The sequence below is a fragment of the Loxodonta africana genome, chromosome 8, assembly GCF_030014295.1.
Source record: "Loxodonta africana isolate mLoxAfr1 chromosome 8, mLoxAfr1.hap2, whole genome shotgun sequence".
In the NCBI taxonomy this organism is placed as follows: Eukaryota; Metazoa; Chordata; class Mammalia; order Proboscidea; family Elephantidae; genus Loxodonta; species Loxodonta africana.
In genome coordinates, this window is record NC_087349.1 from 20,979,299 (window position 1) to 20,998,120 (window position 18,822).

Genomic DNA, 18,822 nt, shown 5'->3' on the forward strand with positions numbered 1-18,822 from the left:
ATGTTTGGTAGATGTAGTGGCAGGTATAGATGGACAAGTTAGATCTTTGCTTGTTTTGAGTTCTATGCAGAGGATTCAGTTCCAGCTCCTTGTCTCTGGTGGCTGAGGCCACATATTCTGTAACTGAAAGCATTAAAACATGGCTCTGTGTTCCTACACATGTATCTGTGTCTGAACCCACCATAGGCCACTGTGGCACCCTCCTTCTCTTTTTTTCTTTGGCTTTGTGTTCCTTATTTAACTTCCTTTTAAAAAAATTAGAGATTGTTCATATTTTAATTTTAAGATTATGTTTTATCCAACATTTTTTATGTGTGTTTTAGGGGACTTGGGGTAAGAGAACAGCTACGTTGGCTCAGTCCGTCATGTTTCCAGAAGTTCCCTTCTTGATTTTTCCTTTATCTTTAGTATTATTCTTAACGGTCCCTTATGTTCGTAATGTGCTTTATAGTTTGCAAAGGACTTTCACATACAGGGTCTGGTTTAATCCTCCCAACAACCCTGAGAAATGAGTATTATTTTCCCCATTTTATCAAGGGAAAGCTGAGACTCCAAATTGTGACTTGCATCCTAGCTTTTGGACTTTGAGTCAAGCGCATTTCATAGCTGGGTTTTACATTAGGAGCTTGCCTTTTCCTGACCTTCATCTCAGGCCCACCCACAGCTTGTCCTGATCCCTTGCTCTTTACTGAGATCCTTGGGGAGGCTGTTCTGCCTAACACTGCAGCCCTCTAGCGCTAACCAGCCCGTGCTCAGCCAGATACTTGACAGTCGTTGCTTGGCTTGGAAATAAGGGGATACATGCAGCCTGGGGCTAGTGGGGATACTAGCTGTCAGCTTGTCCTCATGGTACTTTAACCACACATCTATTAGGCTATCTCTGCTTATGCCCTAGAAAGAGCAGACAGTGCGTGTGTGTGAGGTGGAGCAGCAGCAAAAAAAAAAAAAATTCATGAAAAACAGGGCTCGTCCGGGATTTGAACCCGGGACCTCTCGCACCCTAAGCGAGAATCATACCCCTAGACCAACGAGCCGCTGGTAGCTACTTTTCACCAGATGTGCCTTCCCTGCCACATCAGCAGCAGCAGCAGCAGTAGCTTGTGGTTCCTAGAGGCTGTGTCTCCCCTCCTTCCTCCCAGCTGGCTCCCAGCCCGGGCGGGCTACACTCCAGCGGGCCTGCTCTTTGGCTCTCTCTTCTCCCTCAGTGCTGGCCCACTACAGAGCCACACACAGATGCTTCACTGCCCCGTGCCCCGGGCAGGGTCCAGTCATCCCCTGACCAGCCAATTCTCTCCCAGAGCTACCTAGCAGGGTTTGCAGAGGTGCTGCAAGGAAAGGGCAGAGAAGGAGCAGGGCTCCAGCAACCATTCCTTTCCCAGGAAACCACAGGGCTGGGTGAGCCTGTCTCGGACCTCCCATACCCAGTTAAGAACCCAATTCTTACCTCACGATGAGACCACCAGAAACAATCCTCCAAACCCATCAGACTCCTGAATGGGGACCTGGAAGACTATCCCAGCTCACCCTCAGCTTGGTGATAATTTGCTCAGTTACTCTGTTTCTTCATCTGTTGACTGGGGAAGGTAACACCTGCCCTGTCTACCTTTTGGAGTAATTGTGAGGAGCAGGTGAGACAATGTAGGTGGAAACATTGTGCAAACCGGAAAGTGCTGTACAAAGGAAACAGGTCATTACGATAGCAATGGGCAGAGAAAAATGCACAGTGGGAAAGCTTCCATAGGATGCCTCCTGCGGGCCAGGCTGTGTGCTCTGCGGTTAAAACAACCTGTGACATAGGCACCATCCCATGGCGAGATAAAGACACTTGCCTGACTGCGGCTTATAAGAGCCTACTTCCAACACCGTGTGCATTGCTACCCAATTATGGCTCAGAGAGACTTCCTAGGAAGCTGGAGATGGAGAACACACCCTGTAAATGCCTCCCTAGGTGCGGCCCTGCCTGTTCTTCCAAGGGAAGAACCAGCAGCTTGGGGGTACTTCAGCCTGGGAGTTTCTCAAATGACAGTGAGGGGGGCTGGCCATAACTCGGAACTGGTGCCTTGTAGGAGACCTGGATGGGCTCCGCCAGGGCCAGGCCCTCCCTTTTGTGTTTTCACTGTACATCCATCCCCCTCTGGACCCTCGCTTGTTTCCAGGTGGGCTGCCATCTGGGAGCTCCGTGGGACAATTGTTGTTAGCTGCCTTTGAGTTGGCCCCTGATTCATGTTAACCCCGTGTACAAAAAACAAAATGCTGCCTGGTCCTTTGCCATCCCCATGATCACTTATGGATCAGACCGTTGTGATCTCTAGGGCTTTCATTGGCTCATTGGAAGGAGATCAGACCTTTTTTCCTAGTACATCTTAGTTTGAAAGCTTTGCTGAAACCTGTTCAGCGTCACGGCAACAGGTGGGTGGTGGTTGCACACGGGGTACACTGCCTGGGAATTGAACTTGGGTCTCCCACGTAAAAGTCAAAAATTCTACCACTGAGCCATCACTGCCTCCTCCAAGGGGACAGAGGCCTGTCTTATCAGTTGTCGGGTCCAGCCCTGTGTCCTGCACTTGGCAATCCTGCTAATGATGCAAAGATTCCCAAGTACTTTTGTGTTCCAGCCTTGAGTAAGCACTTTACCAACATAATTAAAAAACAAAACAAAATGTTATCATCAAGGAGCTCGATCCCATAGGACACAGCAGAACAGCCCCGTAGGGTTCCCAAGGAGCGGCTGATAGGTTCGAACTGCCAATTTTTGGATTAGCACCCTGAGCCCTTAACCACTGCACCACTAGGGCTCCTTACCAACATAATCTCATTTAATCCTCAGCACAACTGCTCTTGGGTTCATCACTTAGTGAATGTCTGTGGAATGAGTGAAGGAATGAAAGAAAGTCTCAGGAGTGTCACAGAAACTCACTAGTGGCAGCAGATGCTCGGGAGTTTAAGCCACATCACTTGGCTTAGACACCACAGGTCTGGAGGGGCTCTCTACCTTCCGTCCTTCTAAGCAGGCTTCAAGATGGACCAATCCTTCTTCCAAACGGGCCAGAAGAAAGGCCCTCACTTTGGAGAATGGATTGACCCTCATTCCTTTGTACCCAGGGGGTAGACTTTTATTATTTCCATCCAGAAGCGCCAGAAACAGACCACTGGCTCTGCTAACTAATCAGGGCCAGAATGAAAGGCAACAGCTCATCTATTCTCAAACCAAAGAGACTTTTTTTGGAAGCTGTTCTCCAGCTTTAAACTGGCTTATAAATAAAAGCACACTCACTCAACACGTCATTCCATTACCTCAGCGCACATTCCCCGAATTGTTCCTCTCTGTGGGTATGTCAGGGAGTGATGCCATCCCAAGTTAGGGCTCCTGGGGGGACCTCACTGAAAATGTTTCAGGCCTGAGACAGGTGTTGAGCCCCTGCCAGTGTGCATCCCTCTGGGGGTGCTTTTGGAATTTGGGGCAGGATCGTTCTTCTTTGTGTGGGCCTGTCTGAAGTAGCACCCTGCCCACTAAATAACAGTAGTCTCTGCTCCCCTATTATGATAGCCGCATAACACCCACACACACTTCCAAATGCCTCCTGGCGTAGGGTGGGGGAGGGAGTGCTGCCAGGTAGGAATCCACTGGCACCTACATTCATTTTTTTTTTTTTTTCCAGGCTAAACTTACTGTGGCATTGCTCTAGGAGTAGGACTTTGGGCCATCAATTGCTCCTTTGCCTCTGCATTTAGAAGGCCACAGATGAAGTTCTTTAGGGAGGACCGGGGCTCTACCTGTGGGAGCTTCCTCAGCTTTACTCCCAGATGTGAGGACAGGCAAACCCTTGGGTGGTTCTTCATTTTTACAAAAGCATGTCAAATCTTCCCTTATCTCATCACTTGTCTGGGGGTCCTTATAGGCCAGTGTCTTAGGATGGGTTCTCTAGAGAAGCAAAACCAGTGAAGCATATGTAGAGAGAGGTTTATCTCAAGGATACAGCTCAAGCTGCCGTAGACGCTGGCAGGTGCCTAGTTCATGGGTCAGGCATCAGGCTAGAGGCTTCTCCTGACTCACATAGCTGCAGGGGCTAAAAAACCCAAGACTGGCAGGTTAGAAAGAAGGCCGCTGTCTCACAGGCTGTGGAGGTTTATGAATCCCGAGATCAGCAGGCAATATGGCAGGCAACTGGCTCAGGTCCCAAGAAAGGAGTTCAGATGATGACGAGCTGGATGCAGGATCCAAAGCAAGCAAGTGAGCTTTGCCAGGATGTCCATATGTACATATATATTGGAAACTCCTCTTAAAACTGGGTGGCTGATCACCTCAGATCACATCATGGAGGATTACTACATCATTACATAACTCCAAGCCACTGAGAATCATGTCCCTACCAAGTTGACACACAACTTTAACCATCACCGTCAGTATTTAACAGATAACATCATCAAAATATAGCATCTCAAGCTCATTGTCACCTCACATTTATCAAAAACACAGAAAAAAGCTAAAAGTGGTTGCCTCTGGGGAGGCTAGATGGGAAAGAAAAGTATTTTTCACCGTATATTCTTTTGTATCTTTTGAATTTTGAGACCTGGGTAGGCAGATAGAAAGGTAAGCAGGTAGATAGATAGATAGCTACCGTTGTGTCGACTCCAACTCATGGCAACCTCATGTATAACGACAAAACGCTTTCTGGTCCGGCATCATCCTCACAATCGCTGGCATGTTCAAGTCCATCTTTGCAGCTATTGTACCAGTCCATCTCACCAGTGGTCTCCCTCACCTTCGCTGGCCCTCTGCTTCACCAAACATGATGTCCTGCCCCAGTGATTTATTCCTCCTGATGACGTGTCCAAAGCAAGTGAGTCAGACCACGTCTCTTGTGATTCATGAGGTTTTCACTGGCTTATTTTCAGAAGTAGACTGCCACGCTTTTCTTCCTAGTATGCCTGGAGACATTTCTGGCATATACATAATCCACTCAAAAAATTGACTTTTAAAAAACTAAGCCAAGCGAAGCAAATATTAGAGAAGATAAGGAGAAATGCATTTCAATCCTTCAGAGATCTAAGATTTCCTCTGAATCTGAGCAGCTCAGCAGCCTGGTACCCACGCTGCATCTAACGATTGTGGTTTATGCACAGTCCTGGGCTTTGTGCTTTGTGATGTTGAGTACACATTGAGGGGTCGGTAACATACCAGTCTTGTGAAACTGGCTGTTGTATCTACTCAGGAATATTGTCAAGGACATGGTTTATTACATCACACCAATATATCTTTTGTGAAGTCCTTAGGAAGACATTTTTTTTTTTAATTTTTTGTGCTTTAAGTGAAAAGTTTACAAATCAAGTCAGTATCTCACACAAAAACTTATATACACCTTGCTACAGTCTCCCAATTGCTCTCCCCCTAATGAGACAGCCCGCTTCACTCTTTCTTTTCATGTCCATTTCGCCAGCTTCTGACCCCCTTTATGCTCTCATCTTCCCTCCAGACAGGAGATGCCAGCATAGTCTCAAGTGTCCACCTGATCCAAGAAGCTCACTCCTCACTATCATACCTCTCCATCCGTTTGTCCAGTTCAATCCCTGGGGAGATATTTTTTGTCTGTCACAATCCCAAGAACTGTTGGTTTCATTTACTTTCTGGACATTATGAATATGAATAGCTTCAAGAAACCTGGGCTAAATGATTGTAACTCAGTTTCATTCCTGACCCTTGACATCTCCTCTATTGTTTCTCCTTCTTCTTTTGCTCCTACTTTGGATTCAGGATTTCTTGTTGTGTCCCCTGCATTCCTACAACCCTACCTTAAACTATTTCAGGAAAAGTGGGGTGCAAATAAATAAACTAAAGAGAAGAGAGAAGAAAACCCTGAGACTGTTCAGGAAACATCCACCTGTTCTGGGACTTTCCTTTTTTTTCCAGACAATTAGAATGGATGTAAAAACACATTTCCTCTTGACAGTTCTCCATTAGGTTCTGGGTATTTGTAAGTCTAAATCTAAATAGCAGTTCTCAGTGAAGAGTGTCCCCAGGGTTGGAATCGACTCAGTGGCAATGGGTTAGGTTTTGGTTTTTTGGAGACATTTTTGGTTACCACGACTATTGGCATCTAGTGGATAGAGGCCAAGGATGCTACTAAATGTCCTACAATGCACAGGACAGCCCTTCACAACATAGAATTATCCAGCCCAATATGTCAATAGTGCTGAGGTTGAGAAACCCTGGTCTAAATATACCTAATATAATGTTATGCAAAGCCTTAGTATATATATCCTGTTCCTAAATTAATAAGGTAACTTTAAGTCGGAAAGGATATTATCTGTATTAAATGAATTTTAAATATCTCTAGTTTTTATACCATTATGCTCCTCCTTGCCCCATACCCCTCCTCAAAATCTCCTCTCCCCCACCCCATGGCTTCAATGACTCTGGGGATTTTTTTGTCTCTGGCTTGGGTGAAATGAGACCCCATGCTTGGGTAGGTTTCTTTCTGTCCCACCTCAGCTGGGTCCATTGCTGGGCCCATTGCTCCTACCTCGGAAGTGGGGTGGAATGGGGGGGGGCAGTTTGAGAAGGTGCCAGGACAATACTAGCAGAGGTGAAGATGTGGCCACCTGGCTGGGCAGTGGGAGCCAGAGGGCCTGGGTGGATTGTCCCCACTTCCGTTGGGAGTCAGGCTCCCATCAGAACCATGTGCAGACATGGGCACCACAGCAGTCCTGTAGACAGCCAAGGCTGCCTTGCTCTACTCAGACCCAAATGGCACATGGCAATGTGCTCTGCCTGGGGATGGCACTGTTAACACTGCTCGCAGGGGTGCCCGGGTCCTGTGGTCCTGCCTAGGGCAGGGGATGAACTGCAGTGTTAAAATCTGGGACCCAGCCAACGTGGCAGGGACCAAGTGGCCTTGCAATTCCTGGGCCTTAGCTGGATCTTTCCATGAATCCTACCTGCGGGAGTGTGTGTGCATGCATGTCCACATGTCTGCGTGCTTGGGAATGTCAGCCTTACACGAATGACTGGCAAGTCTCCATCCAGCCCTTCTAGCTCAGGATTCAAAAGAAATCAAGATATGTTCTAGTCAGCCTAGGACATAGCCTTGAATTTATTAATCCAAATCTGTATCAGAGGAGACTGTGAGGCCTTGGAGAGGGCCCCAGGCTGGCTGACCCTACAGGCTCATCCAGGGGGGTGACTGAGCCAGCTCACAACAGGGGACTGGTTGGCCTAGAGGACTGGGAGGCTTTTGGTCTATAAGTGTAGAAAAGAGTAGAAGGGAAGAAGCCAGCACGTGATCACTAAGAAAAAGTCATACCAAACCCTATTAATTTCCTTTTTAAAATTTTCGATAGGGCTAATAAGATGGCTTTTCAAAAGCAATACTCTGAGACAGAATGTATCTGGATTTCAGGGAGGAGTTTGACAACATTTGTTAAGCCAAGTTGAAGAATATAGGGTGGATGATAGTAGGAGATGAAGGAGTAGTTGAAGAATGATGCCCAAAATTAACCACAAAGGAGCTCTTCAGTGGAGTGCCACAGAGCTCTGTCTCTGGCTCTGTCTCATGCTTTCTGTCTTTCTGTCCCACCTATTAAGGTTTCAGTTGAAGACAAAGATCTTAGGAGGAAATAGACCTCCATCCTAGCAAGGACGTTTGGCAGGGGGAGGGAAAAGGAGCCTCACTGTACAAATGGTTTCCTTCTCTATTGATTTATTCTTAGAGGAATAAGATCATTTCCATCATCCAACTTGGATTGACCAGTAACCCCTAATAGCCAGGATTACATGTTGACCCTGGTCCCTTGCCTGGAGGGAAGCCTGGCCAAAAGGAGTGGGAAAGGGGTGGGTAGAAGGCATAAATTTGTGGGGCTTCTTTCTGAGCAAAAGCCAGTTTTCCTTATTTCTACTAGAGAAACTTTTGACAAATACCTGTGTTGAGGGTGAGCAAGGGGCATGGGGAGGGATTTCCTTTTTGTCCCCACCTGGGCTGGGGAGAAGAGGGGAGCAGCAGAGCCCCTCCTGTGGCTGTTTGCTGTGGGGACCACATCAGAGACCCGGCTCCAGAGATAGCCAGGAGGAGGTGGCAGCCAGGGTGGACACACCTTGGGGAAGTGCAGGGCCACAGAGTGACTGAGACACTGTCCACCCCTCACTACCTCCAGAGCACACACGCTTCAAGATTTCCAGATTTCCATCCAGCCAGCTCCCTCCTGCCTTGGAGGGTTGGTCTGCTGTGTGTTCAGGAGGTGAAGCCAACACACTGGTGAGTTCCATAAGGGTCCAGCCAAGCTGGAATGCCAGATGAAAGTCAGAACGAATTTAAGACCTGCACTTGGCTCCAATTCACAGTAGCACTTATGTGACCCCATGTGTGGAGAAGATTCCTCTTATTGACTGTGAGTTCGCTGGAAGTCACAATGTGTGTGGCTGCCAAAAACTCAGCACAGGCTCAGATGTGGTGACAGTGGCCACAACAGAGGGAAAGGCACTCCGTGAGGCTAATGTATCGCATCCATCAGCAGCTTATTCATTCATCAGCTGATAGACAATGGGGTTGTTTCTAGTTTGGGCTATTATGAATAAAACTAATGGAAACATTCATGTATAGGTTTTTGCGTAAACATGTGTTTTCATTTCTTTTGGAGTTACCCAAGAATGGGCTTACCGGGTTGTATGGTTGTTGTCATTAGTTGCCTTCGAGTCGATTCAGACTCATGGCAACCCCAGGTGTGCAGGGTAGAACTGCTTCTTAGGGTTTTCAAGACTGTGGCTTTTTGGAAGCAGGTTACCAGGACTGCCTTTCCAGGCTCCTCTAGGTGGGTTTGGATTCCTGGTTGAATGGCAAGTATGTGTTTAACTTTTTAAAAAAGTTAAACACATAAGCCAAGGTCACCAATATTTTCTCTTGTGGTTTCCTCTGCAAGTTTTATAATTTTGAAGCTTACATTTAAGTCTGCAATCCATTTTGGTTTACTTTCTGTATATTGTGTGAGGTAAGGGTCAAGGTTCCCTTTTTTTCTTTTTGCCACGTGAATATCCAATCAGTTCAGCACCACTTGTAATAAGATTATTCTTTCTCTCATTGAATTACTATGGCAGGCTTGTTAAAAAATCAGTTGATGTTTCTCATAAAAAGACCAGACTTAATGGTCTGAGTAAGACTGGAGGGACCCTAGAAGCCATGGTCCCCAGACCCTTGGTTAGTCCAAGATTGGAACCATTCCTGAAGCCAATTCTCCAGACAGGGATTGGACTGGACTATAAGATAGATAATGATAGTGGTGAGGGGTGAGCTTCTTGGCTCAAGTAGACACATGAGACTATGCGGGCAACTCCTGTCTGAAGGCTAGATGAGAAGGAAGAGGAGGACAGGAGCTGGCTGAGTGGAAACGGGGAATACAGGGTAGAGAGGAGGAGTGTGCTGTCTTATTAGGGGGAGAGCAGCTAAGAGTACATAGCAAGGTGTACATAACTTTTTGTATGAGAGACTGGCATGATTTGTAAACTTTTGCTTAAAGCACAATAATAAAAAAATCCATTGATGTGTGGATCTACCTCTGGCCCTTCTTTTCTAGTCCCTTGAGCTTTATGTCTTGTTTGTTCTTTGTTAAGTTTTATATTATCTTGATTATTGTAGCTTTATAGCAGGTTTTGAAATCAGGTAGTCTAAGCCCTCTAACTTTGCTCTTCTACTTCAAAAATGTTTTGGACATTCTAGGTTCTTGGTTTTACTTATAAGTTTTATAGTAAGCTTTTTAAATGGAATCGACTCGAGGGCACTGGGGTACTGGGTACAGAAAAAATATGCTGAATTTTGATTTGAGTTTGTGTTGAATCTGTAGAGCAATTTGGGGAGCATCAACATCTTAATAATATTGAGTCTTGTGTTCCATAAACATTATTATATAGCTCTCAACTTATTTAGGTCTTCTTTCATTTCCCTCAGCAATTTTCTGTAGTATTCAGCATAGAAATCTTATACATATTTTGTTAGATTTAACCTTAAGTATTTCATGTTTTAGATGATACTGTAAAAGCTATTTTTTAATTCAATTTCCCAAAGTATCTGGCAATACAGTTTAGTTTTGTACAATGATTTCGTATCTTTTTCAACCTTACTAAGATCACCTAGAGATTTTATGTACATTCCTTTGGATTTTCTGTGTGATCATATCATCTCCAATAAAAGACAGCTTTATTTCTTCAAATATTTTTCTGCCCAACCCTTCTCTCCTCTACTCCTGAGTTTTTTCCAATTATATGGATGTTAGATTGCTTGATGTGGTTCAATAAACCACCGAGGCTTTGTTCATTTTCTTTCAGTTCTTTTTCTCTTTGCAGTTTAGATCGAATAGTTTCTATTGACCTATGTCCAGGTTCCCCCCCCTTTTTTTTTTCTGCAGCAGTGTTCAATCTGCTATTCAGCCCAACCACTGAAATTTTCGTTTCTGATATTGTATTTTTAACTTCTACAATTTCCATTTTTAAAATTGTTCCCATTTTTCTGTTTAAGAGTCTCCTCCCCTTCTCTCATTATGACCATCTGTTCCTTTAAATCTTCGAACATGTTTATAATAGCTACTTTGAAGTCTTTGTCTATAATCCCTTGTCTGGATCTGTTTCTATTTACTGTTTTTGCTCCTAGTTATGTGTCACATTTCCATATCTTTTTTCTCATATCGAGTAATATTGATTGTACATTGTATATTGTAAATGTATCTGGCCAGAAGCCTGCTCTGTGTCACGTTAAGATTGTCCTCCGGTGTTTTACTTATTGAACCCTGGGACTGTGGGAGGCATTGAGAATGATTCTTAAGAAATTGAAGAACTTATCTGAATACATTTGTATTATATCTGTGAATAAATCACTAGCCTCAGGGAGCCAATAGTCTGCTGAGGTGGGGGAGAAGATACATTCATAAGGACTGTGGTGTTGAGTGTAAGCACAGATGGAGCTTATGGCAGAGCTGGCATCACTGGGGTGGGCTTCACAGAAGAGGATTGTGAGGTAGCCTGTGAGGGCTGGGCAGGACTTGGTTGACCAGAGGAAGACTGTGGTAACTTGGACTGAGCAAATGGGAGGGGCAAGCATGAGCATGGTGTGAGCAGATCAACATCAACCTTGCTGGGGGGGGCGGTGGTGGGATCTGAGTAGGAAAGGTGCGCTTGATAGGAAATAGCCTTAGCCCAGGGATGTCCTAGCCCTCTAGGTATTGTCAGGTTGCCCCTGTCCTGTTCTGTGAAGACTGAGTTTACTAAGGTGCTCCTAGGGCACTCCCTATTCCCTGCCCCTTCCTGCAGCTTGAGGCTGGTCCCTCACCTGGCAGAGAGGCTAAGATCTCTGGAAAGGGAGACTTCGAGGGCACCTTCCACAAAGGGGCAGATGGGGGGGGGCGCAGAAACCTATAGGTGCCAGAAGACAAATGCCCTCTGTAGCGCCATTCAAAGGACAGAAGAGAAAAAAGTGGTGACCCAAATATGGGTCAGCAACTCCTAGGCCCCAGGAAGCCCACTCCTATTCACCCTAGCATCCAGCATTGCACACCCGGATTCCTTCAGCCCAATCTTTTATCCTCTGAAGAACACACAATCAGCTTTGGGGCCACAAAAGGCAGTTTAGGCGAGGGCTTGAGATCTCTAATCCCAAACTTTGTCTTGAGGAGGCTTAGGATCAGTTCTGATCCTTCAGGGAGCCCAAAAGTGGCTTTGGAGGAGGGGTTCTGTGAGGGGGAGGTGGAGGATAATCTATAAGAGGAATCAGAGTGGGTGGGGTCATCCCATGAGCAAGATGTCAGGGGAGGAGGAGGAGTTTTATCTGTTCAAGAACATCTCCTCAGTGGGGCCTTGGGGTGGGCCTCAGTACCACATTGGCCCTGTCTGGGCCTTCCACTTACAAGCAGCTTTCATGGCCTTTGTCTTCTTTGTAGGGACACCACTCAATGCCCTAGTGCTGGTGGCCACACTTCGTTACAGAAAGTTGCGGCAGCCACTCAACTACATCCTGGTCAACATATCCCTGGGGGGCTTCCTCTCCTGCATCTTCTCTGTCTTCATTGTCTTCATCTCCAGCTGTAAGGGATACTTCATTTTTGGTCGCTATGTTTGTGCTTTGGAGGCCTTCGTGGGCTCTGTGGCAGGTACTGTTGGGGAAAGGAGTTAGTGGAGGTGGTAGAGGGGAAGAGGCAAAGGACATGCTCCAGGATTGAAACCAGGCACCAGGCTGTTGGGTTGGAGAGGGCCCTAAAGAGGAGTCTAGGGGAAAGGGGTTTGATGCTTTTCTGAATATTGGGGTACGAAGCAGCCTGGACTAACAGTTTGACCAAAGTAGGATGTCTGAGTTCCAAACTATTCCAACCGTCAGTTCAACTCTCTCTGAATCTCCGTGCTTGCTCCACCCCGGCTGTCTTCCACTCCTTCTGCCAGGCTTGGTGGGGCTCTGTCTATTCCATTACCCTCCCGTTTCACCACAGGTCTGGTAACAGGATGGTCACTGGCCTTCTTGGCCTTTGAGCGCTACATTGTCATCTGTAAGCCATTCGGCAACATCCGCTTCAGCTCCAAGCATGCACTGATGGTTGTCCTGGCTACTTGGACCATTGGTATTGGCGTCTCCATCCCACCCTTCTTTGGCTGGAGCCGGTGAGAGCACAGGGCAGTGCTGCTGACTTAGCTAAGAGCTCAGGTTGATGTGGGTGGAAAGAAAGCTTGGCTATAATGCCTTTTAGTCTTTGACCTCTACTTTTTAAAGAGTTGGTGGAGTAGGTGAGACTGAGGGGCTGTGGGAGACAAGTGCTAAAATTTACTCTACACTTGGAACTACTATAGCCTTTTGCTGGTGAGGACAGAAAATCCTCCCTGCCTGAAGTCTTTTGGGCATCCCTGGGTTCTAAGTGGAGAACATGATCCAGGGATGTCAGCTTTCACTCCACTGATTCTTGTGGTGAGTCCTACAGGGAGCAAGTCCTTGTCCCATGGCTGAATACTTGGTCCTTTGCAGGTTCCTCCCTGAAGGCCTGCAGTGTTCCTGTGGCCCTGACTGGTACACTGTGGGCACCAAATATCGCAGCGAGTACTACACCTGGTTCCTCTTCATCTTCTGCTTCATCGTGCCCCTTTCCCTCATATGCTTCTCTTACTCCCAGCTGCTGGGGGCCCTCAGAGCTGTGAGTGGCTGTTGTGAGGGTCAAGGAGTGGGCCGTGGGGCTCCAGGTCGGGGGGAGGTGTGGGTGAGGGCTTTAGAACATAAGGTATTTGGAAATGTCCACAGCCAGGTAGAGGGGATATCTCAAAGCAGTGAAGGAAGTGGAGGTAGAGAATGATGAAATGGAATGAAAAGGTGGCTTCATCCCTATTCAAATAGGTGGATTCTGAATGTCAAGGTGCATGTGATCCTTTTCAATGTCACAGACCAGAGAGCAGCCCCCATCCTACCACCCTCAAGGACAGAAAGCCAGACACTAGGCCAGAAGCTGGGACAGAGAGAGGCAATTAGAGTGGGCGCTCCCCGATAGAAGAGTCCAGATAATTGAGAATTGAGGGCCAGGGAGAAAAGGGACGTGATGGTCTCTCTGTGCTCTGCCCCAGGTTGCAGCTCAGCAGCAGGAGTCAGCTACCACCCAGAAGGCCGAGCGGGAGGTGAGCCGCATGGTGGTGGTGATGGTGGCATCCTTTTGTCTTTGTTATGTGCCCTATGCTGCCTTGGCCATGTACATGGTCAACAACCGTAACCACGGGCTGGACTTAAGGCTTGTCACCATTCCTGCCTTCTTCTCCAAGAGTGCTTGTGTCTATAATCCCATCATCTACTGCTTCATGAATAAGCAGGTAAATCTTTTTCCTTACATTCCTCTTAGCTTCCACAAGACCCTACCTCCCTTCTCACCAATGACTTTAAATTCAAAGTATGGAAGGCTCTACTCAGAGGGCTCCTAGGGGTGGATAGGGAAAGGCAGAGAAACCCTTAGTAGGCTGGGAAACCAGTGGTTATGCACAGGGAAGAAGGTATGGTCATCAAGACCATAAAACCCAGGGAGGTTAGCACTTGAGCCATAGAAATCAAGTTGCTCCAAAGGGCCAGGTGAGAAGCGTATTCTCCATTTTTTTAAAAAGAGTTTGAAAAACTGATAATCAAAAAAAAAAAAAAAAATTTTTTTCCCCCCTAAATGTCCATTCCTTCCATTTCATGAGCTTTTAATCTTTTCCAACTTCTAGCCTCCAGAAGCACATATGAAGCACAAAAATTACAACACATGCATAAATCTCTGAAATAGTTTATCATCTGAAGGCTCCAGGCGGCCTCCAATCACAAATCCTGAATCTGAGCTAATAAACCACCAAAACGCAGATGAAGCTGGGAGAGCTCCTCTTTTAGAGCAAAAATCCTGCTTTGAGAATTATTTTGTTTCCGTAATCCCAGAGATGGATTCAAGACTACTAATTTGAAGCTTCCTGGATAGAAACAGAATTGGCAGTCCTTTTCAGTTGGGAGTGGTTGTTCTGTGCTGTTGTCGATCTCAATTCATAGTGGCCCCATGAGACAGAGTAGACTGCCCCATTGGGTTTTCTAGGCTGTCATCTTTATGGAAGTAGATCACCAGGTCTTTCTCCCGAGGAGCGTCTGGATGAGTTTCAACCACCAACCTTTGGGACTGAGCTCTTAACCGCTGCACCACCAGGGTTTCTTTCTTCTAGCAATGGTAGGGTAGATGGGCCTACCCTGGGGCCACTTTTGACAGAGCTATTACAAGGCAGCCTAGTTTGTGAGATTCCCCAACAGTGTGGCCTCAGAGTTTGCATGAATGTTTAGGAATTACTATGGACCCACGGTAGCAAGCAGTCCTAGGCTGTTATTCGCTGGATTTCAAAACTGGGAGGATATATTCAAAACCACCTGAGCACATGCTGGGTATCAGGCATTGTGGGAGGCTTTGGTGACACAAAGAATGAGACTTTTGTCCACACTTTGTGATGTTGATCTTCTCTGCGCTGGTTGGCCAAGTGGGGCTCCTCCCTCCAATTCTGTCCTTTCCTCCAGTTTCGAGGCTGCATCATGGAGATGGTGTGTGGGAAGTCCGTGGCAGATGAATCTGACATGTCCAGCTCCCAGAAAATGGAAGTTTCTACTGTCTCTTCTAGCCAAGTTGGCCCCAACTAAGGAGCCCGCACCGGTTCATTTGCAGCAACTAGAATTTTACATTTAAGCAAGTTTTTATTTCCTCTAAAACCAAACTATTAATAAAACACAGAAAAAAGGAAGCAGAGGGGCGGTTTGGGAATCAAGTTTTCATTTTCCTATTATTTCCTTCCTGCCCGTAGAGCTACTGCTCCCAGCTTGGATTACTTCAGACCACTCAAAGGCCATTTAAACAATCATCAGTTTCTACTCCAAAGTGGCACCATTCAGAGCACTTGGAGAACTGATCTCTATACACAATGTAATTATAAAGTAAGGCTGATTTTATTTCAGTGTACAGATAAAACGTCTTCAGAAACATTTTTTTACTTCTGGAATCTGTTCTGAGATGACAGTATTCTGAATTAGAAAAAACTTAAACCTTAGAAACGGTGAGACATAAAAACAAAAACCTTTAGTAAGCCCCAAACATGAGTTTGAAAGATTTCTTTATGCCCTCTCTGCCAATAGTTGCTGGTCTGGGCAGGAACAGTCATTCCCCTAAGCCCCTGAGCCAGCATGAATTATTCCAGAAGCCCTCCCCCCAGTGTGGCTAAACCTTAGCTGAGTATTTCCTAAAGTTAATAGTTTAACTTCCTACATGTACTCGAAATGAATTTGCACCTTTTAATATTTTTATTAAAGTTTATATGAAATGCTTAAAAAGCTGTTTTACCCTATATTTTATATCCTTCCACTCCCTCCAAAAGAGCCTTCCTCAAGTAAAAATCAAGAGAAATGTTTGCACCCAGGAGTGGCTGGTGTTTGGTATCAGATTATTACTTAATGAGTAGCTGTGTTGCTCTCCAGTCATAGGTAGGGCCTAAGGGAAGCAGGGAAGGGCTACAGCTGGGGTGGGATGGATGCTAGATTTCAGAAATCGGAGCAACGTAGCAGCCAACTTCGGAGAACGTAGTAATTTCTCTGGGTTTGGTGGGAGCAGGGGAGAGTACAGTAAACCTGGAGAGCTCTCTTTCTGTGACAGTTCACAGCACCCACACTTCTGAGCTCTTAGAAAATAAATCACACACACACCCACAATGAATGTAAACAGTTTTATTCAGAAACAGATAGGTACCTGTTTGCATTATAGAATATAAAACTTGGTTTACACTCTATAAAAAGTAACCAATATCCAAATCCAAGAGAGCTAGCATTCATAGAACACACAATGTGGGTGTGTAGCTACTGTTCACCAGCCTCAGGCTTGATTTAAACCAAAAATATAATCCAGGGGAATCATGAGAGATTAAATGTTGCTGCTGAGCTCCCAGCATCCAAAGTTGCTGTCTTGGCAGAGTAAGGTCTGCTTTCTAAGTGGGTCACTTTAACATAGGCCTGGCTTCTACGCACCTAGTGACCTGTGGGCTCTCTCGCCATGTAGCTCACGATGTGCCCTCTCAAACTAAGTCTGGGTTGGGGGCATGGACCTATCATCTCTGGTCTTCTTAACAATAAAAAGGGGAATCTGGAGGGCACAGAACTTCCATTTCCCTATACTGGGGTTAAGCTTTATTATTTTTTTTTTCTAAAAAGGGTATACCCACTATCAAGAGCTCAATTCAAAGGCTGTGGTGAAGTTACATACTTGGCTTTTCACCATACCAAGCAGCCCACCTCAACATGACCATGGAAGACCAAAGGATGTACCTAGGTTCAGATTATAATAATCACCCAGCACCACCTGACTGTATTATCCAGAAAGATATATGAAATAATAAAGGTTTTATATATACATATGCTTGTCTTAGTAACCTGAGGGCTAAAAACTTGGAATACAATAACTTTTTTCAAGAGGTCCATATGTAAGAAAGGGACCAAAGAAGGCTGAGCTCATGTTCTATAAAATATAAGTGGAGTTGGAAACAAGGGTGGTCCCTTCAGCTCTTTCTACAACATCCTTCTTGGTGATAAGGACTGGCAACCTTCAATCTATAACAACACGGGGGGACCAGAGGGGAAGATGGGAGAACGGAGATGATTCAAAGGCAGGCAGGCAGGGTGAGCAATGGTCCTCGAACCAAAGAGCCCTCTCTGCGGGTCCCCTCATCTTCGAGCCTGAGCTCCAGCTTCCCAGAGAGCACAGTAAGAGGCCTGGTAGTAAGTGGTTTGCATTCTGAGGTATGAGGATCCCTGGTAAATTCAGCAGCACGTGGTTTTTAGAAACCAGCCCATAAGGTGAGAACACTGCACCCGAGCTCTTAACTAATACTGCTATTTAACCACTGTCCAAAACACAAAAGGGAAAAAAAAAAAAAAAATCCCCATCCTATTGGGAGGTTCTAAGCTTTCATATGAAGTGACCCAAATAATCTCCTTATTTTATCTCAGGGTTTCTTAAGAGAATCCCATTTGGTGATCATTTCTCTTGTCAGTTAAAGGCACTTTCAATGACATGATTGGGGAGAAGTAGATTTTAACTGCAGTGAAAACAAGACAGATTCCTCGGTTCAACTGAACACCTGGGCAAAGAGGAGCCAGGCTGGGCTGCTTACAGTGATCGCCATGGGCAAGACAACTTCAAGCATTTCAAAAGATGCACACCCAGAGAAAAAATGTATGCCCGGAAACCACTTGCATTTTTCCTTTAGTTTTCCAGCTGTTTCTATCTATGGCTCTATAAAGAGATCACATTCACTACTTGATTGATCTTCAAGACACTGGCCCTAATGCTTCCCACCACAGCTGTGCTTGACAAAATTAGCAGACGGCTAGTTCTACAGGGGAAAAAGAATAAAAAAGGAACTCAATCACTTTGAGCCAAGGTTTCTTACATCACAGGGATCATTCTTTGCCCAGATAATGCCAGGATCAGCTGCTGGATCCGTGGCAAATGAAAAGAACATGTGGCCCCCAACGACTTGTGAAATGTTACACTCTCGGACGGGCAAGGGTAGGTGTTAGCTCTCTAAATAGAAACTGTGAGGTGTATTTTTCCTCTTCTCTCCCCTGAACATTTCTTATTGATCTCAGGCTTAAAAATTAGTTACGAATTATAAAAATCATAAGGGGTTGAGAAAGAGTGAAGGACTAACGTTTGCCTACAAGTGTGAGGTGAGGACCTTGGTCCTTCATATATCATCCTCCCAACCAGAGAACAAATACAAAAATAAACACCACATGTTATACACAATACAAAGTGTAAATCTACAAACACAAGTGTAGTAATTAGAGTTGTTCATCAGAAGCACGGTTCCCCTCCAGTCCCTGGGGAGGAGGAGGAATGGGGACGGGATGGTTTTTGTTATGCCTTGTCACGTTCAAAGTCTGTGATAACAGTCTCAGTAGCGAAAACAATCTCATGTGAAACCAGAAGCTGTAAAAATAAATTATTTCTGAAGCGAGGCGGCTCCTGTCTGCGGCTCAGAACTCGTCATGTCGTACTAAGGCCTCGCCGAAATCTGTGGCCTGGCTGCCCACAAATAAATCATACTTGTCAACAATCTCCTCCTTGGTAAGCTTGCCGTCCTGAAATGGAGAGAGCACAGTGAACCGAGGGAGAACGCACCCCCCGTTCCATAATTCAGACACACTGCTCCAGGACCACAGGGCTCAGGCAGGATTTAAGGTTCTAATCCCCACAAAATTAAATGTGAGCTCAATCCTCACCCTTCTACGCACACAAAGTGGGAAGAAAACAGCAATTAGTACATTCACCTTATCG

The 18,822-nt window shown here is 45.8% G+C and overlaps 2 protein-coding genes and 1 non-coding gene across 4 annotated transcripts in view; 1 reads left to right on the forward strand and 2 right to left on the reverse strand.

The window, feature by feature from the left end:
- Positions 1 to 962: 962 nt before the first annotated feature.
- On the reverse strand, positions 963 to 1,034 carry TRNAP-AGG (transfer RNA proline (anticodon AGG)). The gene has a single exon. It is a non-coding gene; the product is annotated as a tRNA-Pro (tRNA).
- A 10,724-nt stretch (positions 1,035 to 11,758) lies between these two features.
- OPN1SW (opsin 1, short wave sensitive) lies at positions 11,759 to 15,824 on the forward strand. The gene is given in 5 exon segments (NM_001280859.1): positions 11,759 to 12,123; positions 12,457 to 12,625; positions 12,984 to 13,149; positions 13,571 to 13,810; positions 15,021 to 15,824. Coding segments are annotated over 5 exon segments (1,053 nt in total). The 5' UTR covers positions 11,759 to 11,765; the 3' UTR covers positions 15,141 to 15,824.
- Positions 15,825 to 16,199: 375 nt separating this feature from the next.
- CALU (calumenin) overlaps positions 16,200 to 18,822 on the reverse strand; it is a 29,500-nt gene continuing 26,877 nt past the window's right edge. For both annotated transcript variants that reach the window (XM_010587397.3, XM_010587396.3), the window contains exon 7: positions 16,200 to 18,626. In XM_010587397.3, coding sequence (XP_010585699.1) covers positions 18,522 to 18,626 — 105 coding nt within the window. In that variant the 3' untranslated portion in view covers positions 16,200 to 18,521. The remainder of the gene's footprint in view (positions 18,627 to 18,822) is intronic.